The sequence below is a fragment of the Polypterus senegalus genome, chromosome 8 (assembly GCF_016835505.1).
Source record: "Polypterus senegalus isolate Bchr_013 chromosome 8, ASM1683550v1, whole genome shotgun sequence".
In the NCBI taxonomy this organism is placed as follows: domain Eukaryota; kingdom Metazoa; phylum Chordata; class Cladistia; order Polypteriformes; family Polypteridae; genus Polypterus; species Polypterus senegalus.
Genome location: NC_053161.1, coordinates 126052947 through 126065644, shown reverse-complemented (window position 1 = coordinate 126065644; position 12698 = coordinate 126052947). Strand labels below are relative to the sequence as shown.

The 12698-nt window shown below is 37.8% G+C and overlaps 1 protein-coding gene across 12 annotated transcripts in view; it reads left to right on the top strand.

Annotated features, from left to right (window-relative positions):
- Window positions 1-12698, top strand: part of ppfia2 (PTPRF interacting protein alpha 2) — a 956251-nt gene that overhangs the window by 796367 nt on the left and 147186 nt on the right. For all 12 annotated transcript variants that reach the window (XM_039761756.1, XM_039761753.1, XM_039761757.1 and 9 more), the window contains 2 exons: window positions 6348-6569; window positions 8873-9019. In XM_039761756.1, the coding sequence (XP_039617690.1) occupies window positions 6348-6569; window positions 8873-9019 (369 nt within the window). The remainder of the gene's footprint in view (window positions 1-6347; window positions 6570-8872; window positions 9020-12698) is intronic.

Here is a 12698-nt window from a genome sequence, read left to right as displayed (position 1 = left end):
CACACACACAGCATGCATACTCCACAAACACAACAACCAAGCTGAATTTCAAACTCAGGAGTTCCAGAGCTGTGAGGCAGCAAACTAACCACTATACCACTCATAAACTGAAAATATAGCCATAAACAGCTCTATAAGAAGACCAAGAAGAACTATTAGAACAACAACTCTGAAATAAGCTTGAGATTTCATTTGCCCTGGTGCACCAAAAATAATACATTTAATTGCTGCTAATTTTACGAAATTTTCATTTATTTAAAACGTTTCATGTCTAAATAGTGAAACATGCAGACTAAAGGTTATACGTTAAAGATAAGGAAGTGTTGATACTTCTTATGTTGTCTAATTATCCCCTTGTTTGTTGGCACGGATTTATCTCTTGTTCTTGTTCTTGCATTTTGTATTCTGGACTTTCTCTTGCATGTCTTTGTGCCACTGTGTTTCCCTTGTACTGAACTGCTGTATATTCAAGAATGCTGTACTTCTTGCCTGGTTATGTTTTTCATGGTCTTGTCTTCTTATTGTTTCTCATTCTTTGTCAATGCAGTATGGTTTGCTTGTCACTCAGCAGATATCCCTAATCTTCTTCTTCCTGCCAATGTGATGGTTAGCACTTTGTTTTGCAAGTCACTCTGATGTTCGTCATGCACTTTTAATAAAGTTTGATGTTCAGTGATCATTAATTACAATAAATTCAAAAACAGGATGCTGTTTTTTTAACCACACTGTTTTTAGATGGTAAAGTAAGGATATTAAGGAGCAGGTGCCTCATGTATAAATGGTGCGAACGCACAAAAATGTTGCATAAGAACATTTCCACGTTCAAATCGTGATGTATAAAACTTAAACTTGGCGTAAAGCCAAGGAAATTTCCACAGTAGCTCATACCCTATCGTATGTAAGTTCTCTGCTCGGTTTTGCAGACTGTGGCACCCAGCGTCAAAGCAGTGGTACTATTCAGTGTGGTTATCCTTTCTTTTTTAGATAGACATCCCTGATGCAGCTTTATAAATACACTGAAATTAACCGCATATTGTTTATTAGTTTAATGCATCTCATTGTAATTAACCTGTAACAATATAATGGTCCACAGAATGGTCAAACTATTCCAAATACAATAACTGCTTTAGCGTTGTTACTTTCACTGTACCTTGGATCCCACATTGGATCATCTTTTTCCATATTACTCTCACTGCACCACTCGGAGTATTTATATCACTGTATCTGAGTGTGAATCACAGCTGTACAGCAGCTGATCGGAAAGAGAATTATCGGTATACAGCATCAAGCTGCCTCAGCCATGCTGTGTATTGAACTGCTCTCACATGACAAACGCTTCAGAGCCTTTCCTGTACTGACCTCGCGGTTCAGAAACGGTTTCATCCCAAGAATTCTAAACGCACTCAATCAGTCCATCAAGTGCTCCTTGTAGAACTGTTTATACTTATTAGTACAATCACCTCACTGTAAACTTGCACTACAGTTATAATATTGCACAACCTGATCCACTTTATAAAGCGCGTATTTACATATGATGACGATACCATTTTTAAAATGAAATGCAGCAAAATATGTTTATTATATTATACAGATAAAACCTTAATTACACGGTGCCGCAGCACTAGTGAGCTGCTGGCGCTCCGTTCACGGATTGTTCCTGCCTCGCGCTGTATTCTTCCTGGTGCTGACGTGACACTGGAAGGATAGATGGATAGAATAACTAAACACGTACTACGAAGATATTTCAATGTTCCTTAAAAGTTTTGAAGAATCGACATTCTAAGCTTACAGATGGCTTAACGTCTATTACAGAGCTGATTGTGTGGTGATTGGGTATTTGGAGAAAGAAAAGTAAGGACAGGAATTGAAGGTTAGTACATTTGAAAGACACTGAAAGAGGACTGCTGCAATAAAGTATTTCATCGAAGGTAGCACACAGCGCAACAAGCATCTTGCTTGAGACATGAACTATCACTGTGCCACCGTTTTCCCATGTTTAATAACATGCTTTAACTCCTATCATCATGAAAATGATATCACGTATACATCTTAGTATTTTAATTATTCAGAGAGCTGTAATATCACGAATGTAATGGATTCTGTGTCCTGTTGGAGGAAGAGAAAGCCCGGATGCACGTAGTGATTCACACACATAGAGCACATAGAAGATCAAATACCAAACAAAGCATTTAACGTGCTACTTTATCTACGATGGGATTGAGAAACTAGTAAATTAAATGATTTTAAGATGAAGTTTATGATGTTCTACTTTAATGACAAAATAAACTATGTGATTAAAGTGGAAATTTAGAGATTAAACTTGATAATTCATGCTTTTTCCCCACTGTGTGCCTTTTTTTTCTCTGTACACTAATAAGCTTTCATATGACACTCAAACAGTGGGCTACAACTCACCTTTTCATGGCGACTTTGATATCTGTCAACTTTTTTTTATTTCGGGTACTGTGCGACTTTGTGAACGTGAGCTTTCAAGTTTCTCTGACACTCTTTGTAACTTGATCAACTTCCTTTTATTGTTTATACCACTGTTTAAATCTACAAATAATATGTTTTTCTTTGCCTCCACTTGGTGTTTTCTGAAATTCTTCTATTTTCCCTCTTGCTTTTGCCATTGCCTTTTTACAGAAGGCTGATCTTAAAGGTTATTTATATTGATTTGCATATTCAAAGAGGCGTAATTTGGGAGGATTTGGGACAGGACTGCAGGCACATGCACATGCATTACTTTTCACGCTGACCGGGATTTATGGAGCTGAAGAACGTGGAAGTTGGTCAATGCACAGATTTATGCATCTGGATTTTTTTGTGCGTAAGCACATTTCCGCTTTTGTCCATACGCCATGTTATAGTGTGAATTCTACACACGCCGTTATACATGAGGCCCCACGTCTTGTAACACAGCATAAGGTTAGATTTAAAGAACAACCAATTTGCCAGTTGTTTACATGAGAACTCACCCTTTATTATGAATTCTGGACACACATTTGATAATTGCATGCATTTCTCTGGTTTTGTCATACTTGTATTTTGCATCCAGCACTTGATGCTGATGGCACTGCCCTTCTTTTTCTCCTTCCTATTATGATGACCTTCATCCTGTTAGCAGCCACTGTAGTTTGCTTGATGCTCCAGCAGATGCCACTGATCTTCTTTTTCTTTCTCCCATGCCACTTGATTCGGCAATCACTTTGCCGCATTAACCCCACAAGCACAGATCACTTTGCCAAGGCGGTCGTTACCTACATTTCTTTTTAATTTCCAAAACATATCAGGTCATAAACTTTTGATAAAGACCAAAATCAAAGTTCTAGCACCAGTGGAGAGACAGACACACTTTGGTATTTTATAAATTTTTTATAAAATTTTTTAACCCAATTATTCCTTAATAAGATCACAGAAAACTGTTGCCATTGCAGACAACTTTAGGGATAAGACATGTTACTAATCTTTCTTATCTCATTTGCAAATCATATCTTACCATTTATTCTTAATAGATAATTTCTAAGTATATTAAATAGCACAGTCCCTACTGATGGAGCACTTCAGGATTTCTGATTATAAATGCATTATGGTGGAGGCAGGCAAAACATAATGAACATCATGCTGAGTTAATTAAATAATATACCAACATGTATCTTTAACCATTGTACTTTCACCAGCAGGCCGAAAAAATTTTAAATCAATTTTAATGAAAATGGATGAATGGTCAGTTTTCTTAATTTGGTTTACTTTTAATCTTTTAAATAATGATTAGAGGCCAGTAAGGGTAGATAGTTACTTATTATAAGCATGCAAATATTTCTTGACAAGCCTTACAGCATACACTTGTTTAATTTGTATTCCCAGACGTATTGGGATCAAGGCAGAATCTACTCTTCGATGGGTTGCTAGTCCATTGTAGAGTAAGCTTACCCACGCTTAGTCCAGTTATAGTTACCATTATCTTTGTGTGCACTTACTTACACAGGACCATTTACAAACACCACTTAGAGAGGGGCACCCCTGTGCCACTTTGCCACCCAAAAACATCTTTTTGTCCCACATCGCTTCTCTGTCAGTGTAGATTGAACAGTTACCAAATTGAGATTTGGTCAAAGGGGCGAGTTTAGCTGCATTGTCCTGCTGTTTTATGTTAAATTAACAAAGCCCTTGTAGAATGTAAATTGATGGGCATACAGATAGTGTAAAAGTGCTCAGGTGATTTAACTTTTCCTATGTTTCAGATTGTAGTATTTGTTGTGCCTCATCCTCGCTGCACGCTCAGCCTTGTATCTTGTTTGAAAACAGGAAACAACTTTGCAAGGTATGATAAGAATTGTGTCTAGTGATTTCCCTAAAGAATATAACTCAGATTGCATTGTCAAGCCCTGCCATATCGCTGCAAGTTATTTTATGGATGCCTAGCTGTGCCATGGCTGCTCCTGTGAGACACTGTCTATTTTGATCTCTGCAGTATAAACATGGATTGCCCTGGGCTTGCTATGACTGCATCTTTACTCCTCTCCTTCACTAGGAGCTCTTGGTACTTTAGTGGGCAACGAGGGTTCTCTGTCCTATCAGCTTTAATGACCTCTTGCAATATTAGTGTTCTGAGCATTGACAAATGCAGCCAGAGGTGAAATTAACCGGATAACAGCTGTTGCAGCAGCTACACCTGCTAGAGCTTCTAAAATTTCTTCAAAAAAAAAAAAAACACCTCTCATCTCTTTCGAGCACATTGAGTTCAAAGGAATGGATTAAATGTTAGAATAACATCTATACTTATGAAAAAAAGAATTACAGCCATTAATCTGTCTTCTGCAATTATTTTGTTAGGCAACAGCTACAAGATGAAAGTTAGTTTTTTGATGGAACAAGTCTCCATTATAGGAAAGATAAAACACAACATGTTGCAAAAATACTTTAATTTTAAATAAAAAACTGGTCCACTTTCATTTATTTGGCATTTTGGCAATTCTTTAAGGTTGACATTTTATTGTAGTATCATATAGCTTAGAAGCATTTGTGCTCAGCTAGAAAGTATCAACTATAGTGTGGTGAACAGTGTTTACAGAATTCTTAATATTCTTAAATCTCTCTATTATAATAAAAAAAAAAATCCTAGGATGAGATGAGACTGAATAGCGTGGGGCTAGATGTGACTCTTTCAAAGAGATACTTTCACGTTGGGCTAAATCGAGACCTTGTGCCAATAGGTTTAACCACGCCCAGAAAGACAAAGAGTAGATGACAATGTAGAACGTCGTAAAGAATTCAAAAAAGTTGGCACGATACACATGCAGAGCAGGTTAGAGAAAACGAAAGTACTAAAATTTGAAAGTCTCAAAAAAATGATAGTAAAGATCTCATTAGCACAAACAAACAGAAATTATTACTCAGTGAAATAACAGAACAATGAAATGAGATTGCATATATTGTTCGGATTTAAACTTTAAGTCAAAGACTTGTAGATCATCTAATTTGTGTTGCCATCAGGGAAAAGTAGCGTTTCTTTCCAATGAAGAGGCGTATCCACAAGAATTAAAAGATTTGTTGTTTGGTGAAAGTGAAATCCACATACACGAGCGGCAGAGATGGGAAGAGGCTGGTGCGTAGCGTAGGCTGGGGGTTGCGGGTTGGCAAGTGAAGTGATCAGGGGGCAAAGCCCCTTAGTATTCCTAAATATCCAGCCAGTCCTGACCTGCCCTGTGATCTGAGTCCTCGAAGGGACAATGAATTCAAACAGACATGTTCCTATCAGATTTGAATAGACCCTCTTCACCTTTACAGCAGATGCAAATAATGAATCTACTACTGCATAAACTCCTGGCCACATGGAGTTTGTGGACATCTTGTTTTCCAGTATATCTAGCATTAACAATTCTTCTCTGAAGGATGGATTTGACTGAATCTAGATATCATTGTATGTATTCATTTTTGAAAAAGGTGTCAATTCAAAACTCCTTGAGTATTTCTTCGGGCTTCCTCCCTCATCCCAATGCTGTGTTTGTGAGGTTAATTGGTGACTTTATATTCTCCTCTGTTTGAGTGAGTGTAGGAGGATGTAGGTAAGTGTGCTGATGACCTGAAATTCTATCCAACTTAAGTGTCTTCACTTTACTTCACTTTAATAAGACCAGGAGACATGATCAGAACTGAAGCAAAGTAGGATTCTACGAAAAATAAATTATTTATAAAGATGGGGGTGCAAAAACAGTCTGTTTGATCAAACAAGCATTTACAATTTTTAATTCCTATCATTGTTATTTATTTTTAGGTTGTTTTTTTTTGTGATTTCCTGATTTGTATATATTCAATTAATTGCTAAGTGTGTGTCTTTTTTTTAGCGCCTTTCCAATGGTTCGATTGACTCAAATGATGAGGCCAGCCAGGTGGTGGAGCTTCAGGAACTGTTGGAGAAACAGAACTATGAGTTGGTCCAGATGAAGGAACGAATGTCTTTGCTTTCATCCCGTGTCTCTGAAGTTGAACAAGAGTTAGAGGCTGCAAGGAAAGATTTAATAAAATCAGAGGAAATGAGCAATAAATTTCAGCGTGATAACAGAGAGGTAATGTGAACAGGTTTTCCTATATTCCTATTCTGGCCTTTTTTCCAGTATATTCATGATAGGCTAGACTGAAGTGAAAAAATGACTTGAAGGACTTTGTTATTTTCATATATACTGACCTAACTCTGCTTTCTAGTTACTGTCCAGGGTCTTTTTCTTGCAGTATTTGATAGTCAGTAATTTTTAGCCAAACAGTTTCAAAGTAGTAGATTGGCCTTCTGATGGAAGTTCTGTCTGCTGCACATTTAGATGGGGGTCTAGCAAATGTATAACATGATCCATAATCTCCAGAATCCTGCTGAATAATTTATGAATATTTAAAAATTTCATCACCTTCATATCCCTCTGAGGTTCCCGTGGGCTTGTACCATTTGGCTGTGAAAAGAAAAACAATCCACCATTTCAAATGATATGCACCACATCTGATGCAACCATGTGGAATCCTACTGTTGTTTTGACTGAGCTGTTTTGTAAATATTTTAATATAATTACATATTTTTTCAGTGTCATTCTGAGCGGTTTCTGCCATTATTAAAAATGCAAATTCATAATATGTGTCTTATTTTGTTGTGAATTGTAGCTACTGTATGCCATTATGAAAATCAGTTGTATTTGTTTTGGAAAATCTTCGTCATTTTGTGTTTCCATTGATTGGTTGCTGTCAGTGTATCCTCAGTAGTCATGAGGTGGCCTCATTAGCCCAACAGGTTATAAATGGGCGGCAGGGGAAAATCGTCAATCAAGCACTGACCTTTAGTAAACAATTTTGTAAATGTTTTAGATATTGAATTCAGGCTACAAGAAGTATGTGAAGATGGTTCAGGATATGTATGAGGTAGTGAGGACTCGGGCTAAAAGTAGTGCTGGGGTAACAGACAAGATCCCAGTTAGGGTAGGTCTGCACAAGGGATCTTTTTTAGGTCTTTACCTCTTTGATCTAGTTATGGATATGTTGACTCATAGTATAAAAGACCAATCCCTCCTGTAAATGCTTATTGCTGATGTCATTGTGTTATGTAGCACCAGAAAACAGAATGTGGAGAGGAAGCTGGAAGAATAGAGAAGGCTTTGGAAGAAAGAGCACTGAAAATAAATAGGAAGAAGACAGAATATACGTGCAGTTACAAAATAAGAAAGAATAAGAAATGAGACAATCAGAGGTACCACAAAAGTGGGAAAGATATCTAAGAAAATCCTGGAACATTAGTTGCGTATATATGTAGTATATGTGGTCAAAAGAGTGATGAGAATGGAAGTAAAAGAGGGCAGAAAGTGAAGGAAGTCAAAGCAAAGGTGGATAGATAAAGTAAAAGAAGATCTGAAGGAAAAGGGTTTGATTGGAGAGGAGCTGCAGGACCGAGGTCTTCGGAGAAGGTGGATCAAACACATCAAACCCACATGGAATTAGAAAAAGGAAGGAAAGAAAACATTTAGGCTATGATTTTTTAATAATTCCTCCTGACTATGATTTGCTTTGCTCTGGTTAAGACAAAAGATAAGACTGATTTCTCTGGTTTTTGACTTTAGCATGTTCTTGGCTTTGTTTCTTACTTGTGATCCATTATTAATTGCCCTTACAGTCTGCTTCTAAACCATCTTGGCTGCAAAACTATAACTTGCACTGCAGTACGTCTATTACAACTTAATGTGAAACAAAATAGATATTGACTTTTTAATGTCTAATTGTATTCTGTTTATGAATGATATCTAGTTGGCCATTTATTTCAAAAGTGTGGATTATGTTCTTTCTGAAGAAGAAGAGATGAATTATGTCAGTCTGCAACCTGGCACACGACATAGTAACCCATCTTTTAAATAAGGAAGTATCTGGTCTGCAATTGTTCTCAAAACTATTTTCTTGTAAAAAAAAGTTCACAGAAAGCATTGCACATGTAGTAAAATATTATTTCCAGAATATCAAAAAGAAGCTGTTATATGAGATTGATCTTATTGTTACTGTCAATACTAATGAGGTCCTAGGAACAGGAAAATGGGAACATTTCTACAAGGGATTATGGTAAATTGACATAGATAAATGTATGCCTTCTCTAAACTATCTTGCATTTCAGAGTATTGGTATTAGTAAGAGTGGGTCAGAGGCAGGAACTGAACAAGCAGCTTTGTTTTTTTAAGTCTAGTTCCCTAGCCACAAGGTAGTAATGTTTCACATTGAATTCTTCTTTGCTAATTCATTTTCTTTTTTATCATCCTTTCAGGTATGAAATACTATTCCATTTGCCAATAAGTCATGTTTTCTTGTCAATTGGCACCTCTCAGATTTGTTTAATGTTTCTTTTGTGCAGGCAATGTGCCAAAAAGAAGACATGGAAGAGCGCATCACCACCCTGGAGAAGCGATACTTGAGTGCTCAGAGGGAATCTACCTCTTTGCATGACATGAACGACAAACTCGAGAATGAGCTGGCTAACAAAGATGCCCTCCTACGCCAGGTTCTGTATCAGGATTGGCAGAAACTCTTATTATGCAGTAGGGGTTGATATTGATTTTTAGGCTGACATCTAAGTCTGTGTTTTTGCATACCCCATCTTGCTGGCTTTTCCTTTAAGTAGATTTCTGGCTTTTGTTTGTTACCTGCTCATAATTTTTTTTATTTTTTACTCTATACATCTATTATGTTTCTGTTCTTTTCTTCCATTTTCAATCATTTGTCTCATCCGCCAAATGCTTATTTTCACATTAATCCATGCTTTGATATATTTTAATCCATCTCAGACACCATCTTTTTTTTGATCAGGTCAGCATTTCCAACTATTTGTGTACATGTTGCTCAACGTATAATATCAAATCCATTTTTCAATTATATTGCCAGCTTCCTTTGCCGTCTCATGCTTGGGTGAATCTTCAGTGTCTGTATGAGGTCCCTCAAACATGCTTTGGCCTCACATTACATGGGATCTCCAGCAATCTTTAATCTTAGAGTTTATTTATCTCATCTTAGTGACTGATGGAGAATTGTGTAGTATGGCATCCCCTGGTATCAGATCATAGTGCATTGTGGCTGGCTACAACAAAATCAAACAATTATGATTTTATCTTAAGTCATAGGGGTAGACTCTTGTCTTTGTAATGGTTGACCACTATTGAGAATGAGGAAATACAATGCATAAAACACATGGAGAGGGTGATTTGGACTAGGCAAACAAGAAGAGAGGCTCATCTTTCTGGTGTCATATACTTTTAATATGACAGAATGGAAGATAACAAAACGCAAGCTTAGACTATAGCTGAACTCATAATACATGAAAAACATTTATAGACCCACCAGTGCTACCAGGCAGCACATTAATTGGCAGTCAAAATGTAGCAAGCTTGCAACATTTCAGAAATTAGAAACTGTGCCAAGAAGTCAGGAGCTAGTCGTGTAATCTGTCATCCCTGAGAATTAAAGGCGTGTCGTCTAACATCCTCAACACAATTAGACCAAGTTCTTAAGTGTGGCATGGTCTGCGACTTGAAGTTGTATAGTGTGACAACAACAACATTTATATATATAGCGCGTTTTCATACAAATGATGTTGCTCAAAGTGCTTTACAAGATAAAGAAAGTAAAGGAAAGAAAAAAATATAAAAAATCGGCAATGCTAATTAAAAAAGAATAAAGAAAGGTCCGATGGCCAGGGAGGACAGAAAAAACAAGAAAAACTTGATGGGTGGAAAAAAAATACAAATCTGCAGGGGTTCCAAGGCCACGAGACCTCCCAGCCCCCACTAGACATTCTACCTAACATCAATGATCCCAGTCAGTCCTCATGGGTTTCAGGCCTTCACGTGGAAGAATTAGACGATGATGGTCATGTGGACCTCTGGCCTTCAATCCATCAATGTAGGGACATCATGGTGCTTTGATCAGTTGGTGGTGGCGCAGATTGGAAAAAAAATGGAAAGAGAACAGCAGAGAAAGTAGAGGTTAGTACTGATTTTGGAGACATGAAGAAAATAAAAAAAAATATATAATTAAACTGACCTTACAGGGAGTTTACCATGAAAGCACAAGAGAAAACAAATGATCAAAGTGAGCTGGGTCTTATGTGCAATATCATGACACTCTTAGATAATTAAGGGTTATCTAGCCATCCTTTCTTTTATGATCTCTCTAGACTAAACATATATAATCCGTCTCATCACTAATGGTGTTTCTACATGTGACACAATCTTTCCAAATACTTTAAAAACAAACTAATAAAACACTTGTACGAATCAAATGATTTTAGGATTATATTTAAGAGAGCAAATTGATTTATATTCAAATTTTAAACTACATCATAATATGATTAAAAAAATGGAACCAGATGTGTTTGTGCTTAGAGAAATTCTGAAAGAGGGAAATATCACACATTTTATATATTTTGTCATACATGCAAATCAGATGATCCCCTTAGGGGCTCTGTTGATGCATGTAATAACCCTCCAAGACAACAGATGGCACTATTGCTAACATTGTCATATCCTTCTGTCCCCACAGTGCAGAGAAACTTTTGAGTGAACTCTTCCAGTTCTCCATCCATAAAAGCCCTGGCTTCCCAGAAATAGGCATCATTTTGGCAAGAGTGATTCACCAGACAAAGCTCCTGACCAAACTAACCTTGATTTGTGGCTAGGAGCTGAATTCATTTTTAACAGCCTTTTTTAGCCTGAACACAGGGGTAAAGGCACCAAAGAACATACTTTTTTTGTTTTGTAAAAAAATATATATATTGTCAGGGATGTCAGGGGCCATGACCCGGCCGGGACGCCAGGAGGGACCGGAAGAGGGTCAGAGCCCTGCCTGGATCACGTGGGGTTTGCCTTCCGGGTTGCTTTGGGGGCCACGGGTCAAGGGTATGGAAGCCCTTCCCTGTAGAGGCCCGTGGTCACCGCCAGGAGGCGCCCCAATGCCTTGGGGACTTGTTTCCCCAGCACTCCCGCCACACCAGGAAGTGCTGGGGGGAAGACTTTGGAGGATACCCGGAGAGCTGCCGGGAGAACAGCCGGCACTTCCCACGCTGGGCGTGGCTAGAGGAGGAATGCCGGGAACACCTGGGGCTCATCCGGGTCCTGTATAAAAGGGGCCGTCTCCCTTCATTCGAGGCTAGAGTCGGGTGGAAGAAGGACGAGGCAAGAGGAGTTGTGGAGGCGGCCCGAAGACAAGGCATTGTGGCCAGGATTGAGACTGTTTTGGGGTTTGTGCACGTGACTGGGTCTGTGTGACCAATGAACTGGGGTCTTTGTGACCAAATTATTGTAAATATTCTGTGTAATAAACGTGTGGTGGTTTGAAGACAAGATGTCCGCCTGTCTGTGCCCGGGTGCCGTTCACAATATATATATTTAATATAATAAAATAGCACTAGATGAGCTAGGTTGGATAAAGTAGCACCATTAACAAGCCTTCTGTTATTGTCAATTTTTTTATAGCACTGTAAAGTCAGCTTTCATTTCAAATTTATTATAGATACCACAAAGCTCTCAAGAAGCATAATTCCTCTAGATGTTTTAATTAATTTTTGCAAAGGTGATTTTTTTTATATTTCCCATATTTAATGGTGTTAGAACTATGAAGAGTATTGCAAATTAAACCACAGAGGCAGCAGCATTCGACAGCCGGAAAGAGTCTTGAATATTTTACTATGGAGAGAAATAGTTTTTTGATCAATTTTCTATTATTAGCCTCTTGTGGTGTCCTTCATGTAGATTGTTTTCTATGCCTGCCAAATGCCAGCCTCTGGAGTCTGGAATTTTCTTACTTGAAGAAGAGAATGAAACACATACAACAAAGCCCTTGCAACAAACCTTTACATTCTCCCATTCCAGTCCTTCACAGTCCACTTCTTTTTGAATTCCCTGCTGTCCAACTTGCTTCTACTATGAAAGTCACTCCGTCTTTGCATATATTTTTAAAGTATTGTCATTTAGTCATAATGAAATTTAGCTTACAGTACGTTTGACTAAAAGCATGATTTTAATTGTTAAATTCCCAGTTACAGACCTCAATGATGTAACCATTCAGTGTGGCATTGCAACTGGTAAATCCCTTTTGTGGTTATTCCAGTCTTACACTGTATTTATACAGCAACATCCTTCCTTAATCAGAACTACACTTATATTGGAAAAGGTTAATATACACCAACT